This window comes from Neolamprologus brichardi, chromosome 1, assembly GCF_056152115.1.
Source record: "Neolamprologus brichardi isolate AB-2024 chromosome 1, ASM5615211v1, whole genome shotgun sequence".
NCBI classification, from domain to species: domain Eukaryota; kingdom Metazoa; phylum Chordata; class Actinopteri; order Cichliformes; family Cichlidae; genus Neolamprologus; species Neolamprologus brichardi.
The window spans coordinates 21,789,651-21,814,973 of NC_142104.1; the positions used below are offsets into that span (position 1 = coordinate 21,789,651).

General features: G+C 40.3%; 1 protein-coding gene across 2 annotated transcripts; it reads left to right on the forward strand.

Annotated features, from left to right (window-relative positions):
- Positions 1-1,181: 1,181 nt before the first annotated feature.
- Positions 1,182-24,375, forward strand: strc1 (stereocilin 1). 2 transcript variants are annotated; one of them, XM_087844439.1, is made up of 29 exons: positions 1,182-1,224; positions 2,807-3,493; positions 3,613-3,637; positions 4,035-5,370; positions 5,709-6,533; positions 8,634-8,702; positions 8,789-8,899; positions 9,029-9,183; positions 10,796-10,982; positions 11,392-11,507; positions 12,150-12,279; positions 12,379-12,561; positions 13,093-13,135; positions 13,247-13,431; positions 14,477-14,617; positions 15,045-15,106; positions 15,266-15,401; positions 15,501-15,589; positions 15,760-15,895; positions 16,829-17,025; positions 18,856-18,946; positions 19,239-19,410; positions 20,748-20,923; positions 21,071-21,226; positions 21,383-21,525; positions 21,627-21,775; positions 21,971-22,068; positions 22,558-22,708; positions 24,117-24,375. In XM_087844439.1, exons 1-29 carry the CDS (start codon positions 1,182-1,184, stop codon positions 24,209-24,211), a joined length of 6,087 nt encoding a protein of 2,028 aa, XP_087700565.1. In that variant the 3' UTR covers positions 24,212-24,375. The 2 variants fall into 2 exon arrangements, with proteins under 2 accessions (XP_087700565.1, XP_035761429.2); XM_035905536.2 differs by lacking the exons at positions 1,182-1,224; positions 2,807-3,493; positions 3,613-3,637 and having other exon boundaries at positions 4,636-5,370; positions 13,093-13,131; positions 13,237-13,431.
- The last annotated feature ends 948 nt before the right edge of the window (positions 24,376-25,323 follow it).

Genomic DNA, 25,323 nt, shown 5'->3' on the forward strand with positions numbered 1-25,323 from the left:
AGTCCCAAAGCCTTAGAAATGGTTTTCCAGACTGATAGATGTCAGTCTTCTCAGCAGTTTCTTTAGATCATGGTGTGATGTGTTCCTTTTTGAGATCATTTAGCCTTTTTCAATTTGACAGACATCCTCTAGTCAACACGTTTCTGATTAAACAGAAATAGTTCATTAAATAGTTCATTATCTTTGTTTTATGGTCTGAAACACTGAAGTATAACAAGTATGCTAAGAAATTAGGACGGGGGTAAACACTTGCTTTTATTATAATCACCTGTACAAACAAGATGAACAAGTCATTTCCAAGAAGTGAAAGATGCTGGGAGAATATTTAATTCCTATTATTTGGTGTATTTGCACTGGTTTGATTTCATTTTTTTTTATGTGAGAACCTCTCACTTGCCTAGGATTTATGTAGGTTTCTCTCCTTTGCTCTCTGTTTCACCATGCGTGTTTTTGTAAGCACTTTCTTCTCAACATACAAATGGAGCTGCAGTCAACCAAGAGGTGACACAAGGAACAAAAGATCAATTTTAGCAAGTGAGACATACTCATCTAAGGCATGCCCATCATTTTTCTTGCATATATTTGGGGAAATAGTATGTTGATAAGAATTGTTATCATTTTATGGTATCCTAGATTCAAAGATCTTCTAATTTGACTCTTTTTAGAGGCTGGATCAGGTTGGGTATGGGAGTTGTAGGTAGCAGATGTCATATAAATCTTCCAGCAGTCAGTCTGGTGTCTTCTGTCTCTTCCTGACAGGAGTCCAGTTTCAAATGGAGGACTTAATCAACACACTCGATTAATAATGCAACATTTTGGCTGTGCCCATTGCTTAAATCCCTTCTGCGTTTCACAGCCCTCATTTCACACCTCCTTTTTCCCCTTTACCAGTGTCCTTAATTACGGTGCTTTCAGACCAGGTGTAGAGTTGCAGGCTGACACTGAAGTGAAGAGTCGGCAGCTTGTTTGAGCACAGCGGCACCGAAGAAGGATCGAAGATAAAATCCTAAGGAGGTTTAATACTTCTTCAGCAGAGACAGGCATTATAGTGTTAGCAGTTATGAAGACTGTTCTCTGGCCTGTTCTCTCAGCAAAGCTAAAATTGTTCTCTACATCAACCAAAAGGATTTAACAAAAACTTTTCTGAGGGGGTTTCCTGCTTACATTTCAGGACATTTACAATGTGGTCAGCACCAGCTATTTGCATTGTGTGCATCTTATTTGGTGAGTACAAAATACAGTTTTTAGCCAGTCTTAATTTAAAAAAATAAAGTAAAATGTTCCTCTAATGTAGTATTACATGATAAATAAAACACAAATTGAATTAAAAATAATCAGTTAATTTAGCATTATTAGCTAATGGAAAGTCTTGACTTTTCCATTGCAAGTATCATATCTCGTGTGAATAGTAAACTTGATTGTTGTTTCTCAATCATAAAAGAAATCAATATTTGTTTCCTACTAAGCAACACAGTCATTTTGTATGATATGGGCATGGATGTCACGGCTTTTAATGATTTTGTTGAGCGGTTCTTTTTCCAGGGTGGAATAATTGTACAGCATACATCTTTATAAAAAACAAAAAAACAAGTATTGGTTGCATAAGTTTGGATTCATGTTGGTTTTTCTCTTTTCCACACAAGGTCCGAAGGATGCATACAGGTTCAAATACATACACTCACTTTTAATACGTGATGCTGAAGGCTCTATGGTGTCTTATAACTTGACAAGACCAAGGTGTATTAAGATCTCGTCACTGATCATGATTGAATAGAGGTGGTAGTTTCTCTTTGCCAACATAAAAAGGATTTGTCTGATAGCACTCACTGGGGTGGCCAAAGTCCAAGGAGCCAAGATTCCATGATCATCAGTTGAAATAATTGTACATAAAAAGTTCTTAAGGTGTGTCTCCGCTTTGCAAAAATCTGAAATAAGACCTGAACTGTCACCTTCAGATGAGAAAAAAATAGTTAGGATGTTCAGGAACCATCACAGCTCAAGCCAGCCACGAACTGGAAACGGCCTAATGTCTATGACAAATACTGAGCTGTTTGGCCACAGTGACGAGAGGCATGTTTGGAGGGATAAAAGTAAGGCTTTCAAACACAAACCTCTGACCTTAGCCCTATTAAAAAGTTGTGGACTATGCTAAAGCCGGGTTGGTGTCAGGAAGCCAACTACTTTAAATGAACTCTTCCAATTCTGCCAGAAAGAGTGGTCAAATACACAGCCAGAATGATGCCACCAGCTTGTTCATGCCTGCCAAAAACATCTGGCCAAGGTGAAATTTGTTAAAGAACGTTCAACCAAATATTAGTGGGGCTGTATGTATACATTTGAGCCTATATATGTATGCACTGTGTAATTTTAACCCTGTGTGACTTTGGGAAAGTTCCAGATAACTTCAAGCTTGTGCACCAAACTCGTTTTTTCAAGTCACTAAAGATGTATGCTGTACAACCATTCCACCCTGAAAAAAACAGTTCAAATAAACGATTTAAAGCCCCCAAAGTACCATGACATTCATGCCAGGGAACGTTTGACAACAGTTGTTACTTTTTTGTTGTTGTTGTTTTTTGTTTTAAATTGTCTATATTGTCTATTTTGGTACCTAACGTCCTGTTTCTTTTTAGCCTTTTGTGTACAGCGCTTTGTGATTGCCTGTCTATGAAAAGCGCTTAACAAATAAACTTTACTCACTTACTAAAAGAGGCTTCAGACTTCAGTTAGAGTAAGAGCTTGCTGAATACATAGTATAAAAATAACACAATGACCCTCTTTCTTTCTTTCTGTTTAGCTTCAACAGGAATCATATGTGATGTCAAGCAAACGAGTTTGCAACCCAAATTAATGCAAAGAACCACAAACCAGACTCCTGGTGAGGGCACCAAGTTAGAAGAAGATATCCAAAAAGTTATTGATCAAATCCACTCTCTATCTAATGGAGATACACGCAGCTTCAGCTCCTCTACCACCAGAGCCGGTTTTGACTTAAACACATATTATGGTGCCCTGATGAACTTGTACAATATTTTTCAGCCACTGCTGAGAGAAAACTTCTTAGATGATCTTCCCAAAATAACAATTTGCATTCTGTCCGGGAGAGAGGACTGTGGACTGGAGGCAGAGCTGACAAAGACGGTGTCTCTGGAGTTAGCGAAACCACTGCTGACTTTTTTGACAACTCTGAGGTCGCAGACATGCTCTTCACTGACCACCGATGAAGAGTCAGGCAGCTTCTTCAGGACCTACCTCAGGATGGGGGATTCAGCAGCGTTAAGTGGTTTCCAAGAAACATTTATAAATATACTGTCGAGTCTCTCTCTCTCTAAAAACTTAATAAATGTGTTAGGTGGACTCATAGATGCAACAGTAACATACACCTTAAGGTTTGTGGCATTATTTATCCAAGTACCAATGGACTACACCAGAATAGTTTTACAGTTTGGAATAAAAGTCCCAGTTTTAGATGAAAAGGAGACCTGTCAACAAGGTAAAGCATTAAAAAAATACTTCTATTGTTATATTATGTAATTTTTTTGTATTCCAGATATTATCATTAAGAATTCTTCTACAGTTTTATGCTAATTAGATTTCCTGTGTGTTCTCTAGGAGACCTCCAGCAGCTCATTATGTGGTGAGTCATTAGTAAAATTTGCATAAACTTCATCTTTAAGCTGCCCTGTGGAGCTTTTTAACTACATCAGCACCACAGGGCAATGCTTTTCCTTCTTTACAAAACAAGGTTGCTGATAAAGCAGGAAGAATTACTGCTGTGAGTCGTATAATAGTCCTTTGAAGTGCCGGCTGGACACATTATGTAAGTGTTTTATACCTCAGTTAAAATTGTCCACAAGATGGATGTAGACACTAAACTAGTAAAGCCCCACTAGATCTTTTTACCATGACTTTACCATACCAGGCAGGCACAACATTATGACTACTAACAGGTGGAACGAATAACACCAATGATTTTGTATATTATATTTGATGTATAAAATGTACAATAATAATTAACTTCCTGTTTTGTTCAGGGGAATTAAGAACAATGTGAGCTGGTCTTTGAGTACATCACTGATCGATATCCTCCTGGACATCTTCCTCCCTCAAGATCAGTCAGCATTCATGGATCCAGGACCTGAATGTCAGACTCCTCCCAGTGCTCCCTCCCAACGCAGCATTTCATATGCTGAAAACAGCACTATGAATTATTATGACAACCTATGTAATAGCTACAATCTGGCCACCATCAACGACACAATGTGTGCTGAGATCCTCTCAAATTCAGGAGTAGAGTCTTCCACGCCTGTGGTCACGTTTTGCGAGGCTCTAAGCTCCCTCAGCTCCAACCAAATGAAGAATGTGTGGAGCAACATGTGTTATGTTATTCAAACACTGGCTTCTCCTCTTGTTAGCAGGTCATCTGACTGCAGTTTTGACAACGCAGGGCCGGCCCCTGCCGCCACCCCTCTCACTAAACCTCGTCGAGTTGCCAGGGAAGCCTCCAACCTCAGACAACTTGCATGCAACTATAACGACTGGTTGCAAAATAATGTGGACCCTGTCCTTGTGTCACTGTGCAGTGACAATGAACGTGTGGAGTTTGTGAAGCAGGTCTGTAGCAATGCTGTATTGATGCGGAAGCTGCTATCTGACAAGATGAACAGCTGGTTGTATGGATACTGCGCTAACTCCTCTGCAGACCCCGGCTACATGGTCAGTGAGTTCTGCCGGTATGACCAGTGGCTTAACAAGTTCACAAACATGGTGGATACCTCCCTGCTGGCGTTCTGCATGAGCCTCGACAGTGTCAGACTGACCAACCTCATCTGTGAGAACACTGGCTTCTTTATGTTTATAATGTCTAACCCTGAACATTTTCAGTTCATGCCTAACTGCACAAACGTACCTCCTCCACTGCCAATCCCTGGCTTGGATATGCAGTTAGATTTTTGTCACTACTCTGAGTGGCATGAGATGAATATTACCAATGATCTTTTGACAATGTGCATTCTCTTCGACCAGAGCACTTTCACTAAAAAGGTTTGCTCTAATGCAACATTTTTGGATAGACTTCTTCTTAGCACAGAAAATACCTGGCTTGAGGAACACTGCCGCACCTCTCTTAGCTTTCCACACCCCGAGCCTACAGAGGCCTTCAACATTGGAATGTGGTGTGACTACAATACGTGGGGAGAACGACAGGTGGACGATTCTGTGATCGGACTTTGTTGGCAGAATGATCAGAGTGCTTTTCAGAAGAGTGTCTGCTGCAAACAGTCTGTGTTGGAAAAGCTGCTGCAAAATCCTCTGAACAAATGGCTTACATCAGTCTGCACAGACATGGAGGAAATAACCGTGCCACCTCAGGTGGGTGTTTTACCTGGCAAGAATGAACATATAAAATCTAATTAACAAGCACAAAAAAGAAAGAACTGTTATTTTAAGCCTTATGTAGTAAAATAAGCCTGCATGAGTCTCTTATAAACAAAATCATCCCATTACATCCCAAAGTCCGAACATTTCTGTTCTGAAATCTGAACCTAAATATTCTTATCCACTCGTGCATTTTGTATCTTTACAGAAAAAAGAAACTAAAGATAACAGCATTAATTGCATATACAACAGTAAAGCCATTTTATAACTGTTTTCTAACCATTTTCTAACTTTTTATTCTGATGTTATGTTCACCATAAATGGTCCTGTAGGTGTGCAAGTACTCTGACTGGACCCGTCCCATCATTGTGGACATGACTGAGGTGGCTCTCTGTGCTGAGATGGACCAACTTAACTTTACCTCCAAAGTCTGTGCCAATAATACAGTCCTACAAAACCTGTTGGCCAATCAGGACAACACCTGGCTAATACAGCACTGTGCCAACAACTCAAAAGACCCAGGGACATCTTCTAATAAAAGTGTGGAAGGCGAGACTAAACAGTGTCAGTACTCCAGCTGGATCACATCTCCACCAGATGCTGCACTCCTGGCTCTATGCTGGGAGAATGATCAGACCAATTTTTTCTTATCCATTTGCCCTAATGACAGTCTTCTCCTGTCTCTGTCCCGTGAGCCATGGAGCCAGTGGGTGAACAGGATGTGTACCACCTACACATCCTATACCAATGCCACCACCACCAAAAACAATAGCAACAACAACACTAGCACCACTAAGGACCCTAATTTTTGCCTAGCAAGAAATCTGGTGAAGGAGTTCAACTGGAGCTGCCCTACCATCTTCGCTTCAGCCTGTCAGCCGTGTGCCACTCAGAATATGGTCCTGCAGACAGTAGTGCGCTGTTGGGTGGACAGCGTGCGGTCCAAGATGGTGGATCTGCTGACTCCACCTGTGGCTAGAGCATTGGAGCAAGCAGTCAGCACCACTGTGGTTGTCCTGCTATCCCTCGAGGAAGTTCAGATCACCCAGTGGCATGTCACCGAGACAATACGACCAAGTGTGCTAAAATCTGTGATCAACTATTTCAAGTTGGAGGACAACTCTGACAACAAGAGAGTCTTGCTACAATGTTTTGGGGTAAGTGGTTCTTTCATGCACTCATGTGGATTATCAGTAGTGTAGTAGATACTCATTAGTGGAACAAGTAGACAGACCAAAGGTTTAGAAATGCTCAAAAAAGGTTCTTTGCATTTTGCTCATGTTAATGTATTACAGTTGGTGATATATACGATTTTTCTGTTTTTTGTGAAGCTGGTAAAGGCAGCTCCACAAGAACGACTAACTACTGTGTATTACCTCCACAAATGTTGTACTGACAACATGTCGGCCTTTGGACCTTTGACGTCTTCTTTGAGGTCAAATAAGGTCACCTTTAAAAATACACTTAAAATGTTGGTGTGTTGGTGGTTCTTGGTGTCTGGGGCTGGGCGCTCATGTATGTACCGACTCACTCCTGGTGGCTGATTGGCGGGGCCTGGTGCCTGTGGCCCAGCTGGGCCCCTTCTGGGGGGTGGGGTGCCCTCAGGCCTTTGGCCTCTGGGCCTGAGGCTCGGTCCTCTCTGGCACAGCTGGCTGCTGGCAGAGCCCGCGGGCACGTCACTGCAACCTGGCCTCTGCTCTGTGGCTGCTGGGTGACCTCTCATTTGGGGCTCCTCAGCTCTTCCCAGGAGGGTGGCACGGTTGCCCCTGTGGTTGTCCTCCTTGGGTCCTCGTACTCTGGGGCCTCTGGATGTCTGGGGCCTGGATCTCCTCCATACCTGCTTCATGCGCTGGGGGACGGGGCTATGGCTCCCCACACTCCCTAGCAGATTGTTACATGGAGAAACCTTTTGAATACAAGCGTGCTGATCCACACAGGTGTACACATGGGTGTTCACAGACACAAACAACAATTCTGATGGCAAAAGATCCAAACGGGATAGGCAAAAAAACCAAAACCAACCCCCCCCCCCCACCCCCCCCACCCCCCCCCCACCCCCCCCCCCCCCCACCCCCCCCACCCCCCCCCCCCAACTCAAGGACTGAACCTGCCTTGTGTCTACACATAACTTAGCATCAATGTTAAATAGCGTTTTAGGCACTTTGTTACTAGCAGCCTGATACAAAAGATTATCTGTTCCCATTTCTTTAGTACAATACAGGTATAAAATTGTATTTTTCCACCAACAATTCGCCAGAAACTTGGCATAGCTGTGTGTCCCTAAAAGAAACTAAAGTGAAAAAGTGAAGAACAGAAAGAGAAGTGTCAGGCCTAAAAACTATCTACAGGTTGTGATATCTGAAAATCATGACATTTAGAAATGGGAAAGAATCCAGCAAAAACCTGACACACTTCCTGAGAGATGCATCTGGCCCTTCGGGTCTTGTGTCAGGTTCTTGTTGGCTTTTTTTCAGTGGAGGCTCTGTCATAGTTTGGAAGTCCATTTCGATCAGTGGTATTGGAGATCTTCAGATTTTGATCCACCATGCAATACAATCTGGAAAGTATCTGATTGGCAAGGACTATTCTGGAATTTTCTGCCGTAACAATGATCCCAAACGCATAAAAACATACTTTGATAGAAAAAAATCCCTATAAAAAACCCTCATAAAAAATGAGGTGTGGCAAAGTATTGCCCAGTCCTAATGCATATGTACTATGTTGATTTCTGCAACTATTTTTATTGTCATATTATTGAATTGTCATTATTACATTGATCTGTTATCTATGTAGGTTTTTTGGTGGTTTGAGATAATTTGCTGTGCTCTGTTTTGCTTTGAGGCTCAGCAAGAGTCTGTTAGTCAATGAGAGCTGATCGAGTATATTTTAGCACCTTTCTCGGAAATTCACTCTGCAGGTTAATCAGAGCGTAGTGTGAGTAGAGATTCACCTCATCTTTTATTCAGAAAGACTCAATCTGTTTCTGTGTAGTTCCGTTCATTGGCTTTATCATTCATCTAATTATTCATCATATCACTTACCATTAGCGTCATTTGACCTTCAGTGTACAGCTGGTGTCCAGTTACACTTCTGTCACTGATATCCAGATGATGAGTCTCTTCCTCTGGGTGTTAATCTCTCCTGGCTCACAACTGATTTGACACTTACAATAATGTGTCAAAGGGGACAATTGTATTATATGTGTCTGATGCTCCTTCTATAAGGTGCTATTATAACTGCATATTTCCCTTTTGTAGACGGTGCTAAGCAGCCTGCTGCAGACGGGAAGAAACCTGCAGAACACTGACGAAATGCTTCTCATTAAGGTAAGATATGTTGTATAATAATACTAATGCGAATTGCCACAATATCCAGTATGTGTTTATTGTTCACCTTCTTTCCACATGTGCAGGCGTACTTCAATTTATCGCCGAGCAGCCTGAGGCCAGTGCTCAAAGAAGCTCACAATCATACCATCAGACTCATCCTTCAGTACTACGCCAGTGTCAAAGACACACTGCAGGTGAATAAGACCACCACCACCACATCCGCCTTTTAATTTCCCTTCCCAGAAGTCTTAGTTGTCAGTTTATCTGTTGTATCTCTTTGAGGCACAGTTTTCTCGCTGACATTGTTTTCTTCCATTTGCTAGTTGCCCAATGAGTACCTGTCCGCCATGGTGTCAGAGATACTGCAGACTCACCTGGTAAAAGATGTTACTCTTTTCCCTGAGCTCGCTCCAATGCTGACTAAAGCCAGCCCAGCTGACATCCAAGCTTTGCCTCCCTGGCAGAGCAACATCAAAGTGTAAGTGATGGAGTTTCTTTACTAATGAGCTCACTACTCATGCATCTAAGCATTATTATTTTCGTAACTTACCACATGTCCCGTGTGAGGGATTAAAACGGTGTCTCTGGTTCCTGAAAGGCCAACATTTTCATTTTGTTCTTGCGAATATCTTGGAAGTAGGACATATTTTGCTGGACATAATTTTAAACCAAAACTATGAGTTTTGACTCTAACTGTGGCTATGTTGAACCCTTACAATAGTATGTCCACAGACTGCCATTTTATCAGGTACAAATTTGCAGGTCTTGATTGGACCTCCTTTAGAACGACCTTAATTCTTCGTGCCATAGATTCAACAATGTACTGGAAACCTCCCGCAGAGATTTTAGTCCTTATTAATATGATAATGTCACATAGTTCCTGCAGATTACATTGGCTGCAGATTATGTTTGGCTGCACATCCATGATGTGACTCTCCTGTTTTACCACATCTGAAAGGTGTTTTACTGGATTGGGGCCAAAGTGTGCTGGGAAAATGTTCCTCGCACCATTACACCACCACCACCATGGTGACCTTACCATCTCAGCAGAACTTAAGACTTATCAGTCCTATCTTCTATTGTCTAATTTTGGAGAGCCCATGTAAATTGCGGCCTCAGTTTCCTGTTTGTAGGCGACATTAGAGGGACTCCTTTGCTGCTATGCTTCATTTAGAGTCACATAAATCGTCTTTTTCCCTCCTTCTAATGCTCGCTTTGAACTTCAGCTGGTCATTCTGACCAGGCTTACATGCCTAAATGTGTTGAGCTGTCCATTTACATGAAGAAGCAGCTGAACATGTGAGGCTATTAAAGTGGCTCCTGAGTCAATGATAAAAAAAGAAAGATAGCATAATGGGTGTGAAATTTAAAAGCATCCATTCTCATTTTCAGGTTAGGATGAGGTGCTTTTACTCAAAGAGAAAGAAAATGGGTCATGCTTTGTATCATTTTACTTTGCTGAACATTCACTGAGATACATTTCAATATATTTTTCTTCCCTGAGAAAATGCCTCTGGCATCTGAATGAAGTCAGAAGGGAAATGATGCGTTGCCATGCAGAGTCCAGAGCATCCATTATAGATTGTAAATAATGTAATGCAAGCTGGTTCTCAGAGTTATCTTAATCCAGATAACGCTTGTTTTCTTTGTTGCAGTTGTTTTCCAGTGTCTCACTTTGGAAAATCATTTTCTTGCTGTAAGAAATCTGCATCTTAAATATGTACCTGTTGGCCATGGATATTTAACCTAATATATAATAATGAGACTGGAAAAAATGGCAAATGGTTTTAGAATAAATTAAATCATTAGGCTGCTAATATACTTTGATTTTTATATGACTTAAACTTAAGAGATTTGAAGTCTCTGATAGTCTGTTAATGAGCTTTAGGCTTGTTCAGGCCTTTTTGTACCTTTGTAAGAATTTTAATATCTTTATTCTAAGTCAAGCTAAATTTAATGATGCCAGCCAGTACTATACTATATGCAGTAAGTCAAAGAAGGTCACATATAAATAAGTTTATTATTATTATTTTTTAACTCTTCAGCAGAAAGTTCAAACAAACCTTATTATTTTAATGTTTTTGCTCCAGTCGGGACAAAATTAATGACATCTTAAAGAGCATGACCCCGGACCAGCAGCAGGCCTTTGGATTGTGGTACAGCAAAGCATTGTCCCCCTCCAGCATCACCAGAGGTCAACAGTCGCTCATCAAGGACACAGGAAACCTGATCGCCTACCTGCCCTTCCAGAACTTCCAACACCTCTCAGCTGCTCAGGTAACGGCCCTCTGAGCTCTGACACCTGGCAGGGAAACTTGAGAAGCAAGCAGCTAGTTGGATCAGCTCCAGGGCAGAACACAGCCACTTGTCACACGCTGGTCAAAAGAAAGCACTGACTCATCTGTCTCTGTCACTACTGTGGGTTTTATTCTAGGGGCCAGTGTTCAATAAGTAATATTGGGAAAACATGAATTAGGAATGAGCATGGCTACTGATATTTCAATACTAAAGTAAAAATAAATAAAAGGTTTTAAAGGAATCGTTTCAAACTTTGTCTTAGTCTTTTTATCCTCAAATTTTACACTGTACTGTTTTTTTCTTTCCTTGTCACTATATTGCAAAATGTATTGGCCCATTTTTAATACTTAATTGTGATATGTCACTTTTGTAATGCTTTCATTGGCAGCTGCTTGATGGGCTGGATGTGTTGCAGAGAAACACCCTCACTCCACTAAAGCAGGAATTCGTAGCACGCAACCTCATCAGCACCTACAGGAACCTGACAGCTCAGGACTTTTCCAGGTTTGGAATGACTATAGGAAGGCATTTCCAACATTTTCCTTCCATGTTTTCTTTTTGTAATCATAGATAAAACCTGACAGGACACAATGTGTTGATGCATGCTTAATAATCCAGGAAAGGAAATAAATCCCCCAAAAGTTTCAGCTGTATGCAGCATTTTCAGCAAGGGAAACATTTCTTTATCTCATCCAAGTGAAATTGCTGAAGAAGTTCTGGGACAACAGTAATTAGTTTTGATGTAATGTTGCTGGATGATCTTTTTTTAGGTGCATTTGAACCTTTTATTTTATTAATATAACTTAATAGTTTGTCATATATACAATCTACTTGCTTGACTTCCAATCCTCATAACTAAATTTGCTTTATTTAAAAAAAAGAATCACCTACACACAATATTAAAATTTCAAGATTTGTTGTAAAGTTTTTTAAATTATTTGACAGCATGTGTACTGATTAGTTAGAAATGCCTTGATTTCTTTAGGTTATAGAAACCTTTAAAAATGACACAAAAACCTTCAAAATAACCAATCAAACCAATTAAAAAACTAAGATCTTTCTTTCTTTCGTAAAATTAAATACATGTAACATTTTGGCAGGTGTTTCCTGTGTGTGTGTTGTTGAAACCTTGCTTTGTGATTTCAGGCTGGGTAGTATCGCATGCCTGGCAGACCCAGCTGATCTCGATGTTTATAAAGGCACCGAGGCTTTCAGTGTGATCCGGGAGAGTATTATGAGCTGCACACGTAAAGGACTCCGTTTGCCAAGTGACCTGGTAGGAACAGAACTCATGTGCAGTTCCTTCACTGTTTTTTTTAAATGTATACTTTCATGTAATAATTGCTCTTTTTGTTTGTCTTAACTTTGTTGGCAGGTTTTCAATATTTTACTGAACACCACCGAGCTGCAGGTCCCGTCTGTGGTCCCTGCTGAGCGCCTGGCAGAGATCGCGCTCCTTCTGCCCTCGCTGGGCGTGACTTTCCTGCAGGGTCTCTCTACGTCTCAGCTGCTTTCTGTCCTCCCCACCCTGAACTCTATTCCATTCAGTCCTGCACAGGTAGAGGAGTGAATTAAACCTGAAATCTATACCAGAAGCTGGTAACCACAGTCATCATCTGTAATTGGTGTAATTTCCTTTCTTACTAGCAAATTGACTCTTTTCTTTCCAAGGCCCGGTTTCAGTGAGTGTACAATCATGTGTTGGCAGTAGATGGTTGGATTTCGTAGCAGCTGGTGGGAGTTTTATATCTTAGGAACAGCTGACAGCCTGGCAGCCTGTCTCCAGCACTGGTGACAGGCCTCATGAAGAACAGACCTAAGCTTTACTTCATCCTCTGCTCTCATCTGAACTGAGGCCTTTTGCGTTTTCCTCAGCCTCACAGCTGTTGGTTTCATATGTCTTTAAGGAGTCTTGCAGAGAAGGAACATCTTCAAAGCTACACATTGTTTGTGCCATTTTGACCAAAACGGTTGTGTGAACAAGTGTTACTAAATCCCACAAGACGTTCATATTTTAGGAAACGGTGAATTTAACCAACATGTTGACAAGGTGTTTGAATGATTACTTGTTTTGTTTTTAATGTTTCAGGCAGCTGTAATAGTAGACAAGCTGTCTTCAGTCAATGGAGTAAGTTATTTTGGAAACTCATCACAGTGAAGTGAGTTCAGTTATTGTCTCTGTATTTTTGGGCCTTACACTTACATCATCATCATCTCTCTCCCTGCTGCCCAGTTTATCCCAGACCGGCTGGGGGAGCTCGGCTCTCTCATTGTAGGAGTGAAGACAGAGAGCTTGCTGACGCTTACATCTGATGAACTGCTCTCAACCCTTGTTGCTATTTCACAACACACACAAGGTCTCTGTCTGCTTGATAGAAAAGGCCTCCTCCTCCCTCCACAAGCCAATGCTATAGCCACCAAACTCTGGGTAAAACACACACACACACACACACACACACACACACACACACACACACACACACACACACACACACACACACACACACACACACTAAATGCCACAGTTTAATTTGAAGAAATGCATTGTATTTGTAATTTACTGTATTTGTTTTTGTTATAGCCATGTAATTGACTTTGAAAATTAAAGGTTAACTCTTTTCTGTCTCCTCCTTTAGTTCAAACAGGGATCTTTGGGCTCAAATCAAGGGGTTCAAAATGTGGGTTTACATGAGGGTGATGGACAGCTTGACAGATGAGGTCTGGTAACGGTGATGTTTGCAGATTACATTGTGATCTATCGTGAGAGTAGGGAGCAGGAGGAAGAGAGTCTGGAGAGGTATCCACTGGAGAAAAGAGGAACGAAAGTTAGTAGAAGCAAGACAGAATACATGTGTAAAAGCAAAGCTGCATGAAGGTGAAGGTAGATGAGTTTAAATACCTGGACAGTGCACAAGCGAGGTGAGTGCAACCAGGGTGGAGCTGGTGGAGATAAGTATTGAGGGGTTATTTGTGACAGAAGGAAGCAGCAAGCGTGAAAGGGAAGGTTTCCAAGATGGCAGTGAGAACTGCTGATGTATGGTTTGTCTATAGCTGTACCAATAAATAAAAACACAGGAGGCTGAGCTAAAGATGGCAGAGTTGAAGATGCTTAGATCTTCATTGGTAGTGACCAGAATGGACAAGATTAGAAATAAGTACATAAGAGGGACAGCTCAGGTTGAGCATGTTGGACAAAAAGTTAGAGAGGCAAGGCTGAGATGGTTTGGACACGTGCAGACGAGGGAAAGTGGATATACTGGCCAAAAGATGTCAGGCAGGAGGAAAAGGGGAAGAACACAGAGAAGATTCATGGTAGTGGAGGAAGAACGCTGGTGTGACAGAGGAGAATGCTAGGGATGGGGTGAGATGGAGGCAGTGGCACCTCCTAAAGAGAGCAGCTGAAAGAAGAAGAATGCATCTGTGTCGAGCACCTGCTGCAACGCTTTGTGTTATCTTTACTGTGTTTAAATCAGGGCTTCCCGGAGGTGGTCACCTGGTTGAACGATGTAGCTCCTTTGCTCGGCTGCACACCCCTAATCAGTGTTCTTCCGAGGAAACGTCTACTTGTGAACAGCCTCTCCAATACATCTACAAAACCCTGGAACACGCAGCAGGTATCACAACAGCGCACATCTGTGACATTAGCGCCTGCTTTGCATTACTGCAGAGTGGTAAACAGCTCGGCTTGAATAAATATAAAAGCATTATTAGGAATTCAAAACGGGGAAAGGAAAAGGAAGGAAAGGGTAGGAAGTTTACATCTTTATGCGCTGTACCAACACTTCCGGTATATGAATACGTAAAAGCTTCTCACAGTGAAGCAGGGAGTGTTTTGATCTCTTCATGCTTCCTCTTATTGGATATGCTTCCTCTCTGTTGTGAGAAGGTGTGCATGACGCTATCTCGATTAGCTGCTAAATTATTAAGTGAAGAATGGCATCATCAGCGACACTGTGAATGGATCAGCCTCTGAATGCAACCGATCACGCAAACCTGTACGCTACCACTACAACTCCAACACTTTTCCACTTTCTTCCCCAGGCTAAAGGAATTTTCAGAGAGGTTCTTGATACTAATCCAAATCTGATCAAACAACATTTCTTGTAAGTACACTTAATCTGACGGACAGATGAACATGCAATCATAGCAATTGTTTTCTTGTCTGTTTTCAAAATATATGAACCCCTTTGATGGTTGATGCTCTTATTTTCCAGCAATTTTGCAGCTTTATAAATTAACTATTGCGCATCTATTGACTCTAGGAGTCTGGGAACGCTGGGGCAGGGTGTGAGCTGTGCTGTCTTAAGAGATCGTTTTCAGGCAAATCCCTCACGTTCTTCAGTGAGAAGCATCCTGGCCTTGCTCAGGCAGCAGCCTGGTCTTCTTCACACCTCACTGGTAATTACACATCAATCAATTCCTGACATTTAAGATATTTACGTTAATTCAAGGATCATTAATGTGTGACTTCTATTATGTGTCTGTTGTTCTGGACAGAAAAACTGTATAATCGAGGTGCTCTATCAGTTTGAGTTCTTCTTTGAACTGCTTGAAGATCTTGGAGGTGAAATTGCACTTTCAATGCCGTAAGTCCAAAGCTGGCATTATAGTTACTGCAGAGAAACTTTAATCTCCATAAGATTTGCATGCCTTTTGTGAAAAATGAGTATGTGTGCAATGCAGGAGACCCTTGTGTACTCTTTGCCCTGAAACAAAACTCTGGATTGTTTTGGTCTTGTGTGTTTGTGTCTTGCAGGGTGAGTGCCATAAAAAGGTTTTCCACAGATATGATGAACAGTCTCAGGAGGATGATTATAGCAGGACCGCATCACTTTCTCCTGCTGTCCCGAACAAAGCAGCTGCTGCTGGTGGATAAAATGGCGCAGAGGTTGGTAAGTAGAGCCTGATTTCCCAGTTTCCCTTTTCTGAGGTTCAATGGAAAAAAAGCTACCAAAAGAAGATAAAAATGATAGCAGTTATCTGGATTTATTCTTGTGTTTGTCTTAAAATATAATCTGAGCTTCTTCCAAGTTTTAGCTAAGACCAAAAACACCGTTAAAATTAGCAACTGTCAAACATTTACAAACAGCGGAAAAGTAAGGTGGAAGTTTAAATATTCATCCATCATTTGTTAGGAACATAAGAACTGCACAGTACTCGGTACTCACCACAGAAATGAGCGCCTTGCTAAGATAACACACATCAAAAAAAGGCGCATCAGTGTTTCTTATAGGTTCATTTCAGTGTGGACGTCTGTGAGATCAAGTTCAGTAGATCAGATTAGTTTGGAGTCCACACCTCACCCCCATACAGATACTGTTGAAGGATCTCAAGAGTGTATGACACTTTTTAAAGTCTGATCTGCAGGTATCAGAAATGTTAGTTTTACGTTACTTCTGCCATAAAAGGTGCCAGCAGTTATTAAATCCACTAGCATGTTGAATTTTGAATGTATGCAAGCAAAAAGGTTTTTATTAAAGAGTATACACTGCTTCTGAGTTTTTGTTAAATAAATAATGACATGGTGTAATATGTCATGTGTTGTGTAATCTCAGGTTGTAAGACATGGTTAAAAGCTAGTTAACTTTTTACCATGTCCTAATAAGTAAAATCTTAGAATTGCATTTTGCAGACTTGCAGAGGGTGTACTTTCTTTTTTAACATGAGCATAGATGAAATGTTAGAATTGAGATAATCAGGATTTTCCAAAGAGTTAATAAATAGTTTTTCTCTGCCAGCTTTTAGTTAGTACGGTTTTCTTGTTTCCCACGTTTCTTGAAATATCCTATTTTTTATTTATATATATTTTTGTGCTTCATTTCCAGGACATGTATACAGGCGTGTTCACGGAGGAGGAGTTCCGTTTGCTTGGCATCATGGCACCGTTTGTGGTAGATGAGGTTTTTATTCAGGTGGACCGCAGGTTCTTCGTTCAAAATCTGGATTTCCTCCATGGGCTCTGCTACAGCAGCACCAAGATGGAAATCGTGGCTCGTATTCTCCAAGAGCCTGCTGCCTTTGGGTAACATTACCACAAACCGAACTGTCTGCTGAAAGGAGATACAGTGTTACTCAACATTTATTCAACAAGCGATTCTCAGAAAAACAGCAAGACTGAGCATCTATGTGAGCTGTAAAATAAATAAATAAATAAAATTAACATAAAGATCTGAAATGATAACATGTTACATAGAAAGATTAAATTGGTCTTTAGGTTAAATGAGAAATAATGACAAGAAACAGTATTTAAGAGCCCTTTCTGTGGGCAGCTCTTCTTTAGGTTACAAGTTTAGAAACACGTGTATGCTAATCCACATTTTGTCTTTTGGCCCGATTGTTTCCTATCAGTCCCAACCAGCCACAGCAGATGGCTTCCCCTTTCCTGAGCCTGGTTCTGCCGGAAGTTTCTTCCTGTTAAAAGGGAGTTTTTCCTTCCCACTGTCACCCCAGTTCTTCAGGAGTCATCTGATTGTCAGAGTTTTCTCTGTGTTACTTTCCTTATAATTGTTCTTACAATACAAAACACCTTGAATTGACTGTTTTCATTTGGTGCTATGTAAATAAGAATAAATTTAATTTAATTAATCACAAAAATAATTATAATATTTTGTGTAGTGACTGAGCTCAACTGCTGAAAACTGAAATTAAAGTATATAATTAATATAAATTTTTTGGCATTTCTACAGCATCAATAGCAGTTGAGGTATAGGATTAAGATGACAAAATATCTTTGCATTCCCTGTAAGGTCACTTACCCAGCCTACGCTAAGCTTCAGCTGAAAGCCCCCATGACGTTAAAGCACTGATAAACTTGATCATTTATTTATAGCTCAGTGATGATGAGCCGATTCCCTTCACTGCACTTCATCTTTTATTATGATGTTTTTATGTTTATACACACTGCTCTTTTTATATAGATTTGTATTATTAATGTTGTATTAAATTGGATAACTAATATAATATTAATATTCCCAAACAATCTAACTGTAGTTTCATCAGTCCACAGTTGGTTGGGGTTTTTTTTGGCATGTCAACCTTTGTTGTGATCATTAGTTTAGAGTTCACATCATTTTTCCAAGCTACATTGTTACTGTTGAAATTATATATTCATTGTGAAAAGGAAGAATGCAATGAGGTCTGTGTTAATCATTGAACTAGACTATTTGTTCATAAGTGTAAGTTAGATGTGACCATTTTAGGAAAGAATTTTAAAAAAACTGTAGTTCACTTACTTTTTCTTGCACTGTATTTATTATGTTTTGCCACGTCAACTGCATCATATATATACTAAATGGGTGAGAATTTCAAGAATGTGAATGTATCCATAGAATGGCTGTAGCTCAGGAGGTAGAGCAGGTCACCTACTGATCGGAAGGTCGGTGGTTCGATCCCTGGCTCCTCCAGTCTGCATGTCAAGTATCCTTGGGCAAGATACTAACCCCAACTTGCTCTCCGATGCATCCATCGGAGTATGAATGTGTGTGAATGTCGTTAGAAAGCACTAAGTGTAGATAAAGTGCTTGTGAGAATGGGTATGATTGGGTGAGTGAGGCATGTTGTATAGAGCGCTTTGAGTACTCCGTGAGAGTAGAAAAGCGCTATATAAGAATCAGTCCATTTACCATTTACCAGAATATTTAGTTCACAGAGGCATGAATTAATCAACAAAGTCCAACGCAGCAGTTTTTAGAAGTTGGCCTTGTAAGGATGTTTCTTTTACAGTTTTTATAGGTTTTAAAATGAAAATGAAGTTATATGAAATTTATTTTCAAAACTTTCCACTGATAGAGGCTTTTCACACAACCTGAGATAAAAGGAACAATGATAGCATGATCTTGTCTCCCCCTCATAGCCCAGTGGAGAACTGGGACCAGACAACACTCAGTCAGGTGGACCGCTTTCTCTTCTTCCTGCCTCAAGACAAACTGCAGCAGATTTCCCTGGTAAGTTTATTGCTGCACTTCTTTCAGTATTTAATACTTAATATCTGAACCCAGAGCCTGAATAGTTCCACATATTATTATTACTTTTTTCAAAGTGCAACACATTCGCTGAGTGTCCAGAAGTCCACAGTGGAGCTTTGTGTCAGAACTTGATCCAATGACATGTTAAGTCAGAGCCTGTAAAGAAATCTCTTGGGTGTCACATCTCCAAAAGGTGTCAAGATCAGGTGATGAGGTCACTGTCTTCCTGTAACCCATTCAAATGTGCGCGTTGTTGTCTGTGTGCCCGCAGGCATTGATGACTCTGGAGCGAATAGAGAAGCTGTTCATGAGCCACCATCAGTGGGAACGTGGGGACATCGGGATGCTGTGTTCAGATGAGACTGAGAGGAAGACCATATTTGAAAGGCAGCAGTTTGTTCTGCAGTTTTTCCTGGGCTTCCTTAAACTAAATTCTCAGTCATGTAAGCCTTACTTTGGTTTCCAAAATCTCTTACAATAACCTTGTATGGTTTTCATCAAATTTGGTGGGATTAAGATTTTCTTCAGTGAATGTAGCATTCTCTGCTGCCTTTGAAGTGTCACAAGACATGACATGGACCCATACAAGGGCTCTAGGGAGGAAGAGGTTCATATCAGTCTACAGAAAGCAGACTAGTTTAGTTAGCTTATGTTAGCATATACTCTTGAAAAAAGGTGAAACAGCCGGCAAAGATCTTTTAGTTCTGCAAAGAGCACTTTCAATTTTAATAACTTCAAGTAAAAAAAAGACATTTTAATTATGTGCAAAGGTGTTTCATGATCAACAGTCAAGTTGCCAAACAGTGAGGGGACATCCACTGTAAAATGTATGCAGCTAAAGAAGGAAAAACTGGATCGATTACAGTAAATGTTGCATTTTTTTTGGAAATCAAGGTCCTGAAGTCTGGAGAAAGAGAAATTTAGAAATTTCAGTATCGTAAATCTTTCTTTCATTGAGCTTGCATTTCTAATTTTCATGGGCTAAAAGCCATAATTAATAATAATTAATTTAACCAAAAAACATAATCAAACAAACACTTTCTCAATAGTTCACTTCCCACATAATTAATATAGAATATATGAAAGTTAGCCTTGTTTATTTAAAGTAGGAAATTACGAAAAAAAATCATCCACCTTTTCTTTCAACTTTTTATGCTATATAAAGTCTATATACTCTGTTATGCAGTCATATAGAGGGGAGGGGGGGATTAGTGGTAGGCAAACAGCATATTGAATGAAAAATAGGCAGTGGGGTAGTTAATATAGCTTTTTGATGCTCTCTATTTAGTATGAATAACGTAGTTAAGGTAGTGAGTGAATTGGAAATACGGAGTGATAATGTTTATCTTTTATTTATTATCCAATCACGTGACCAGGCTTGATGAAAAAAAAACGTTTTATCACCTCTAAGTAAAGACTGGAAAATGAACTGAAACAGTGGTCCAAAAAAACCAAGTTATTAACCCAACCATTGTTTTGGATGAAACTGTTATCCTTCTAAACATTGTTTGTATTATTGTCTTTTGGTACAGCTGAAAGCGCAATGCATTTGTGCGTATGAATTTCTTTGCAAATTGACTTTTGTAGCAGGAGAACTTGCTGATCTTCTAACAGTGAAAATTAGCTTCTTGAATTAAATTTTTCAGAAAGACTTTGGCTAATACTTTTCAGAAAACAAAAAAACTTGACAACTTCAAAACTAAGCCATGGTTATATTACATTGCTGACCCATTTTCATAGATAATCTCCTGATCATATGTTTGTGTGTGTTGCTGGCCAGTGACTCCAGTGGTTCCTACTTGTGAGATTCTGCATACAACAGCCCCCTCCGTTTGGCTCTCCAGCAGTTTGACTAGCATGCCTTCATCTGCCTTCTCCAACTGTCTGGAGCTGATGGGTCACGACGCGTTTCTTGCATCCTACCAACGCACTGAAGTGCTCAGGAGAGTCAAGCAGGTTAGACTGATTGTTAATCTGAATCAGTCCAACAAAAACCTCTTACATGTGTTTCATTTGATGATGGCCAAAGTTTACAGATCTTAATACTGTGTTTCTGCTCTGTCTTTGCTCCGGGCCTCTCTGTATTAACGTGAATATATGAAGATATATGGCCCAGTCTCATCCTTCTCCCAGGCTTTGATCTCTCAGCTCGGTGTAATAGCGACACAGCTATCATTAGACGAGCTGAATGCCATTCGACTGACTGAGCGGAGAAGCATCGCTGCTCTGGGCACAGTCAGTGACTGGAATAGCAGACAGGTAAGTACTTTAGCCACTGCAGTTCAAATATTTACATGTTACATCAAAATTGCTTTGTGTTTTGGGCAGTTTTTATTATTTCGTCTGATAAGAATAATACCAGATGTGGCATTATTGTGCTGTATTAGACTGGTTTATAACTTGTTGTCGTCCTAGCTGGCCACACTGTTTTCCACCGTGTTAAACTCCACCAAGCAGAATCCGAGCCAGCTTGACTCCAGCACTCTGGTGGCAATGGGATACATTGTGTGTGGCGCTAAAGCCACAGAGCTGAGGTCTTTCAATCCTATAGAGCTCAGGTGCGCACAATATCGGAAAATGCTTAAATGAAGCGCTTTTTTTCAAGCCCAGCTTGACACTTGAATTTACTTTGTACTCTGTCTCCCTCTGATGGCTGCAGTAAGGCGCTTCTCAGGCTGGGTCGGCTGAGGCTGTCTTGCTCAGAGGAGCAGCTGCAAGCTCTTGTTGAACTGCTAACCCACAGCCTCGCTTTTGGACTCATGAGTTCCTGGGGCACCGATGTGTTCATTGAGATCGGAGTCCTGGCAGGTATTGTCTATTCATTGTCTTTTCCACATGAATTTTAGTTGTACTATGCATAGTCCTACATCTGCCTTAATGTGTGGTGAGAGATTTAAATCAAAGACATTTTGTTTTCCTCTAAGCTTTGCTGCAAAAGCATTTGATTCATTGTTTCTAGCACCCTTTGCTCCGTTTCACTGGAACATTTTGCTTGTTTTTCAGTGGGTATCCCAGACATGGCCATGTCAGCGCTGGTAAAAGAGCAAATTGAGGGAATCGCACCTTTGGCTATCTCAATGATGGCACCAAAAAAGTTTGCTGTGAGTACAGATTTAATGAAACCAACCATATCTTGGGTGTTAAACATAAAGCACGGGGGCCAGAAATGAACCAACAAAAACTCCGATCCGGCCAACTGAATGGCTTTAGAAAATGTGAAGGAGGAAATACTATTTTGGACTTTTAAATGTGTTTTAATAACTTTTACAGCAATTCCTGCTAGTGACAAACTCTCCCACAGCAATCCATACTACACCACAGTATATTATGTCAGAGATTAAACGGGTAGTAAACCTTCTTTTCACTGGCAGAAAGATTAGTTTCACTGGTCAGGGCCGATTATTGTAATATCAAGGTGAGCTAAACTACACTTACATATGTGTAAAAAGTCCATAATTTTTTAGTAACATTTGTTTTTTACAATAAAAAAAATGTATTCCTGTTTTTGCGTCCATCTTGACAAATCTTTATCATGTCTTTCATTTATCTCTCTAAATCTATTCCCCCGCTGTGTGTTTTGTTTTCAAAAGGTGGTATTCTCCCAGGAAAAGATCGCCATGTTCTCCTACGAGCAGGCTGTTGCAGTAACTGATAACCAGCGCTCTGTTCTGTCAGACCTCCAGAAAACAGCTCTAGCTATGGTGCTGACACCGTGGGACAATAAGCTTGTAGACTTCAGAGGTAAAACCTGAATCACTGCTGTCCACTGATAACCATTAAACTTGATTTGTCTTATTTATGCATTAATCGCTTTGCCTGATGAAAATATAATCGCCCTTATCAAAACTCTTACCAAAGTTTTATGCTAGTTTAGGTACATCTTGCTATTATCAGGTTGGATCCACTTTTGCCTTCAGAACTGCCTTACTTCTTAATTCCTCTGAGATTTTGCTCCATATTGACATGATAGCATCATACAGTTGCTCCAGATCTGCAGACTGCACAATCTCTTGTTCCACCACATCCCAAAGGTGCTCAATTGGATTGAGATCTGGTGTCTGTGGAGGGTGTCTTAGTGCAGTGAGCTCATTGTCATGCTCAAGAAACCAGTTTGAGATGATTTCAGCTTTGTGACATGGTGCATTACACTGTGGTCATAATGGGATGAACATGACACATCAACAACAATACTCAGGTAGGCGTGCGTTGTTAAAACAATGCTTAGCTGGTACTAACCTGCCCAAAGTGTGCTACGTAAATATATCTATCACACCATTGCACCACCAGCAGCAGCCTGAACTTTGAACACAGTGAACCAACAATCATTTTTGTGTTTCCATGCTTTTTAAGCCAAATTGTGACCCTCCAATCTGTTTGTCCAATTTTGGATGACCCGGTGTGAAATTTAGCCTCAGTTTTCTGTTCCTAGCTGACAAGAGTTGTTTTCTGCTCCTGTTGCCCATTTTTTCCACACACTTTGAGCCGCTTAGTACCATGTGAGCATCATTTAAACACCACAGTCTGACTGAGTACTGTTGCTCATTACATCCATCCCATTATGACCACAGTGTACAATCTTCTGATGGCAGTTTCCAGTAGGAGGAGTTCACCAGCTCTCAATCCAGTAGAACACCAGTGAGATGTGGTAAAACTGGAGAGTCGCATTATGGATGTGCAGCTAACAAATCTGCAGCAACTGTGTGATGCTATCACGTCAGTATAAACCAAAATCTGTGGGGAATTAAGAATTAAGGCAGTTCTGAGGGCAAAAGGGGACCAAACCAGTACTAGCAAGCTATACCTAATAAAGTGACCTGTGAGTGTATAAATTATTACTGTAATTTGACTCCCAAAATCAAGGCTGACGATAGCTGCTGTTGTTTGCTTGCTGGTTTCAGCACTTTGTTCTCATTGTACTTCTAGATGTTTCCAGTGTGCTTTCTTTTCTAACAGAGATTATGAACATTATGCCTTGCTGGATATGCTATGCATGAATACTCTAGGTGTGAAGAGAGTGCCTACAGTGATATGATTGTCATTTTTCACTGTGATTATTTTTTTTGTTAATGATATTCTAAGTCAGATAATCTGCCTGAACTATATTTTTGCATAGCTCTACATTTGTAATGCTTTTGCTGAATTCCTGTAGGGAGGTCACTGGGGTTGGCGTTGAGCCACAGCCCCCTGTGTCTCTTATTGGGACTGCTGATGCTGCTGACCGTCCTGCTCTGCCCTGACACATGACCTCGTTCACCCCAGCCGAATCAGGAGATCCCCTCATCCACATGATGATTGTCTGTCTGCGCAATGCTGTATTTCTTTGAAATAAACAGCATTTAAAGCTTTCCGTACTCTTTTTAGCAACACTGTAATTGATCTTGCATAACTATTACTTTACCATCAACATTTAGCACTGAAAGAACAAAGTTAACAGTTTGAGAGAGTAAGAGCTGTTTGTTTTAATCAGCAAGTCTATCTAATACCCACAGATCCTAGACTATTTATTTATTTTTGTACAAACCTATCTAAACACTGTCCCATATATATCCTTCTCAGGGATGCCATACCTAGAAATAATACTTAAAAATGATAAAGGTTAGAATATAATTGTTGTTCAGTTATTATGAGAGAAATCTGTTGTACTTTGTACAACAGAGAAATCTGTTGTACAAAGTTATTTATTTTTGGGGAACTATAGGTTTATGTGAGTAATAGTGATAACGCTTTCTATATATCTGTCTATTTTGAGTTATCTTGATTACAAAACAATACTTAGTAGGGCCTGATTGTATTAGTATTGATCAACTTTGATCTGTTGTTGCTGTGAGTTTTGTACTGTTGTGCACAATTGGTGGTGTGATTAAAATGAATCTAAATGATCAATAAACTGAACCAATCTACCTCTGATTGACTCTTTTTATTGCTTTATTGCTTGTTAACAGACCTGTGTAGTCTTACCCACAGTTGTGTTCACCATTCAAAAAGCATTTGACACTACAGATGACAGATTACTAAAGATAAAACCGGAGATAAGGGTATCAACGGGATGGCACATTCCTGGTTAAATAGCTACCACATTGATAGATATCACTGTGTGCAAATAAATAATAACTCCGGTTTCATTGTGAGGTTCAACAAGGAGGGCCCTAAATTGTTTATACCGTAGAATAAGTTTGGAATAGCTTCTGAATGCAGTTGAAATTAGCAATAAATCAGATCAAAACAAAGCTTATCATATTTTGTAACAGACAAATAAGGAATGAAGTCAAAATCATGATCAGTGATGATGAAACAGAAAGACTGTATGAAACTAGATTTTTTGCAATGGGTAATTGGATATTAATCACATTTGCAAG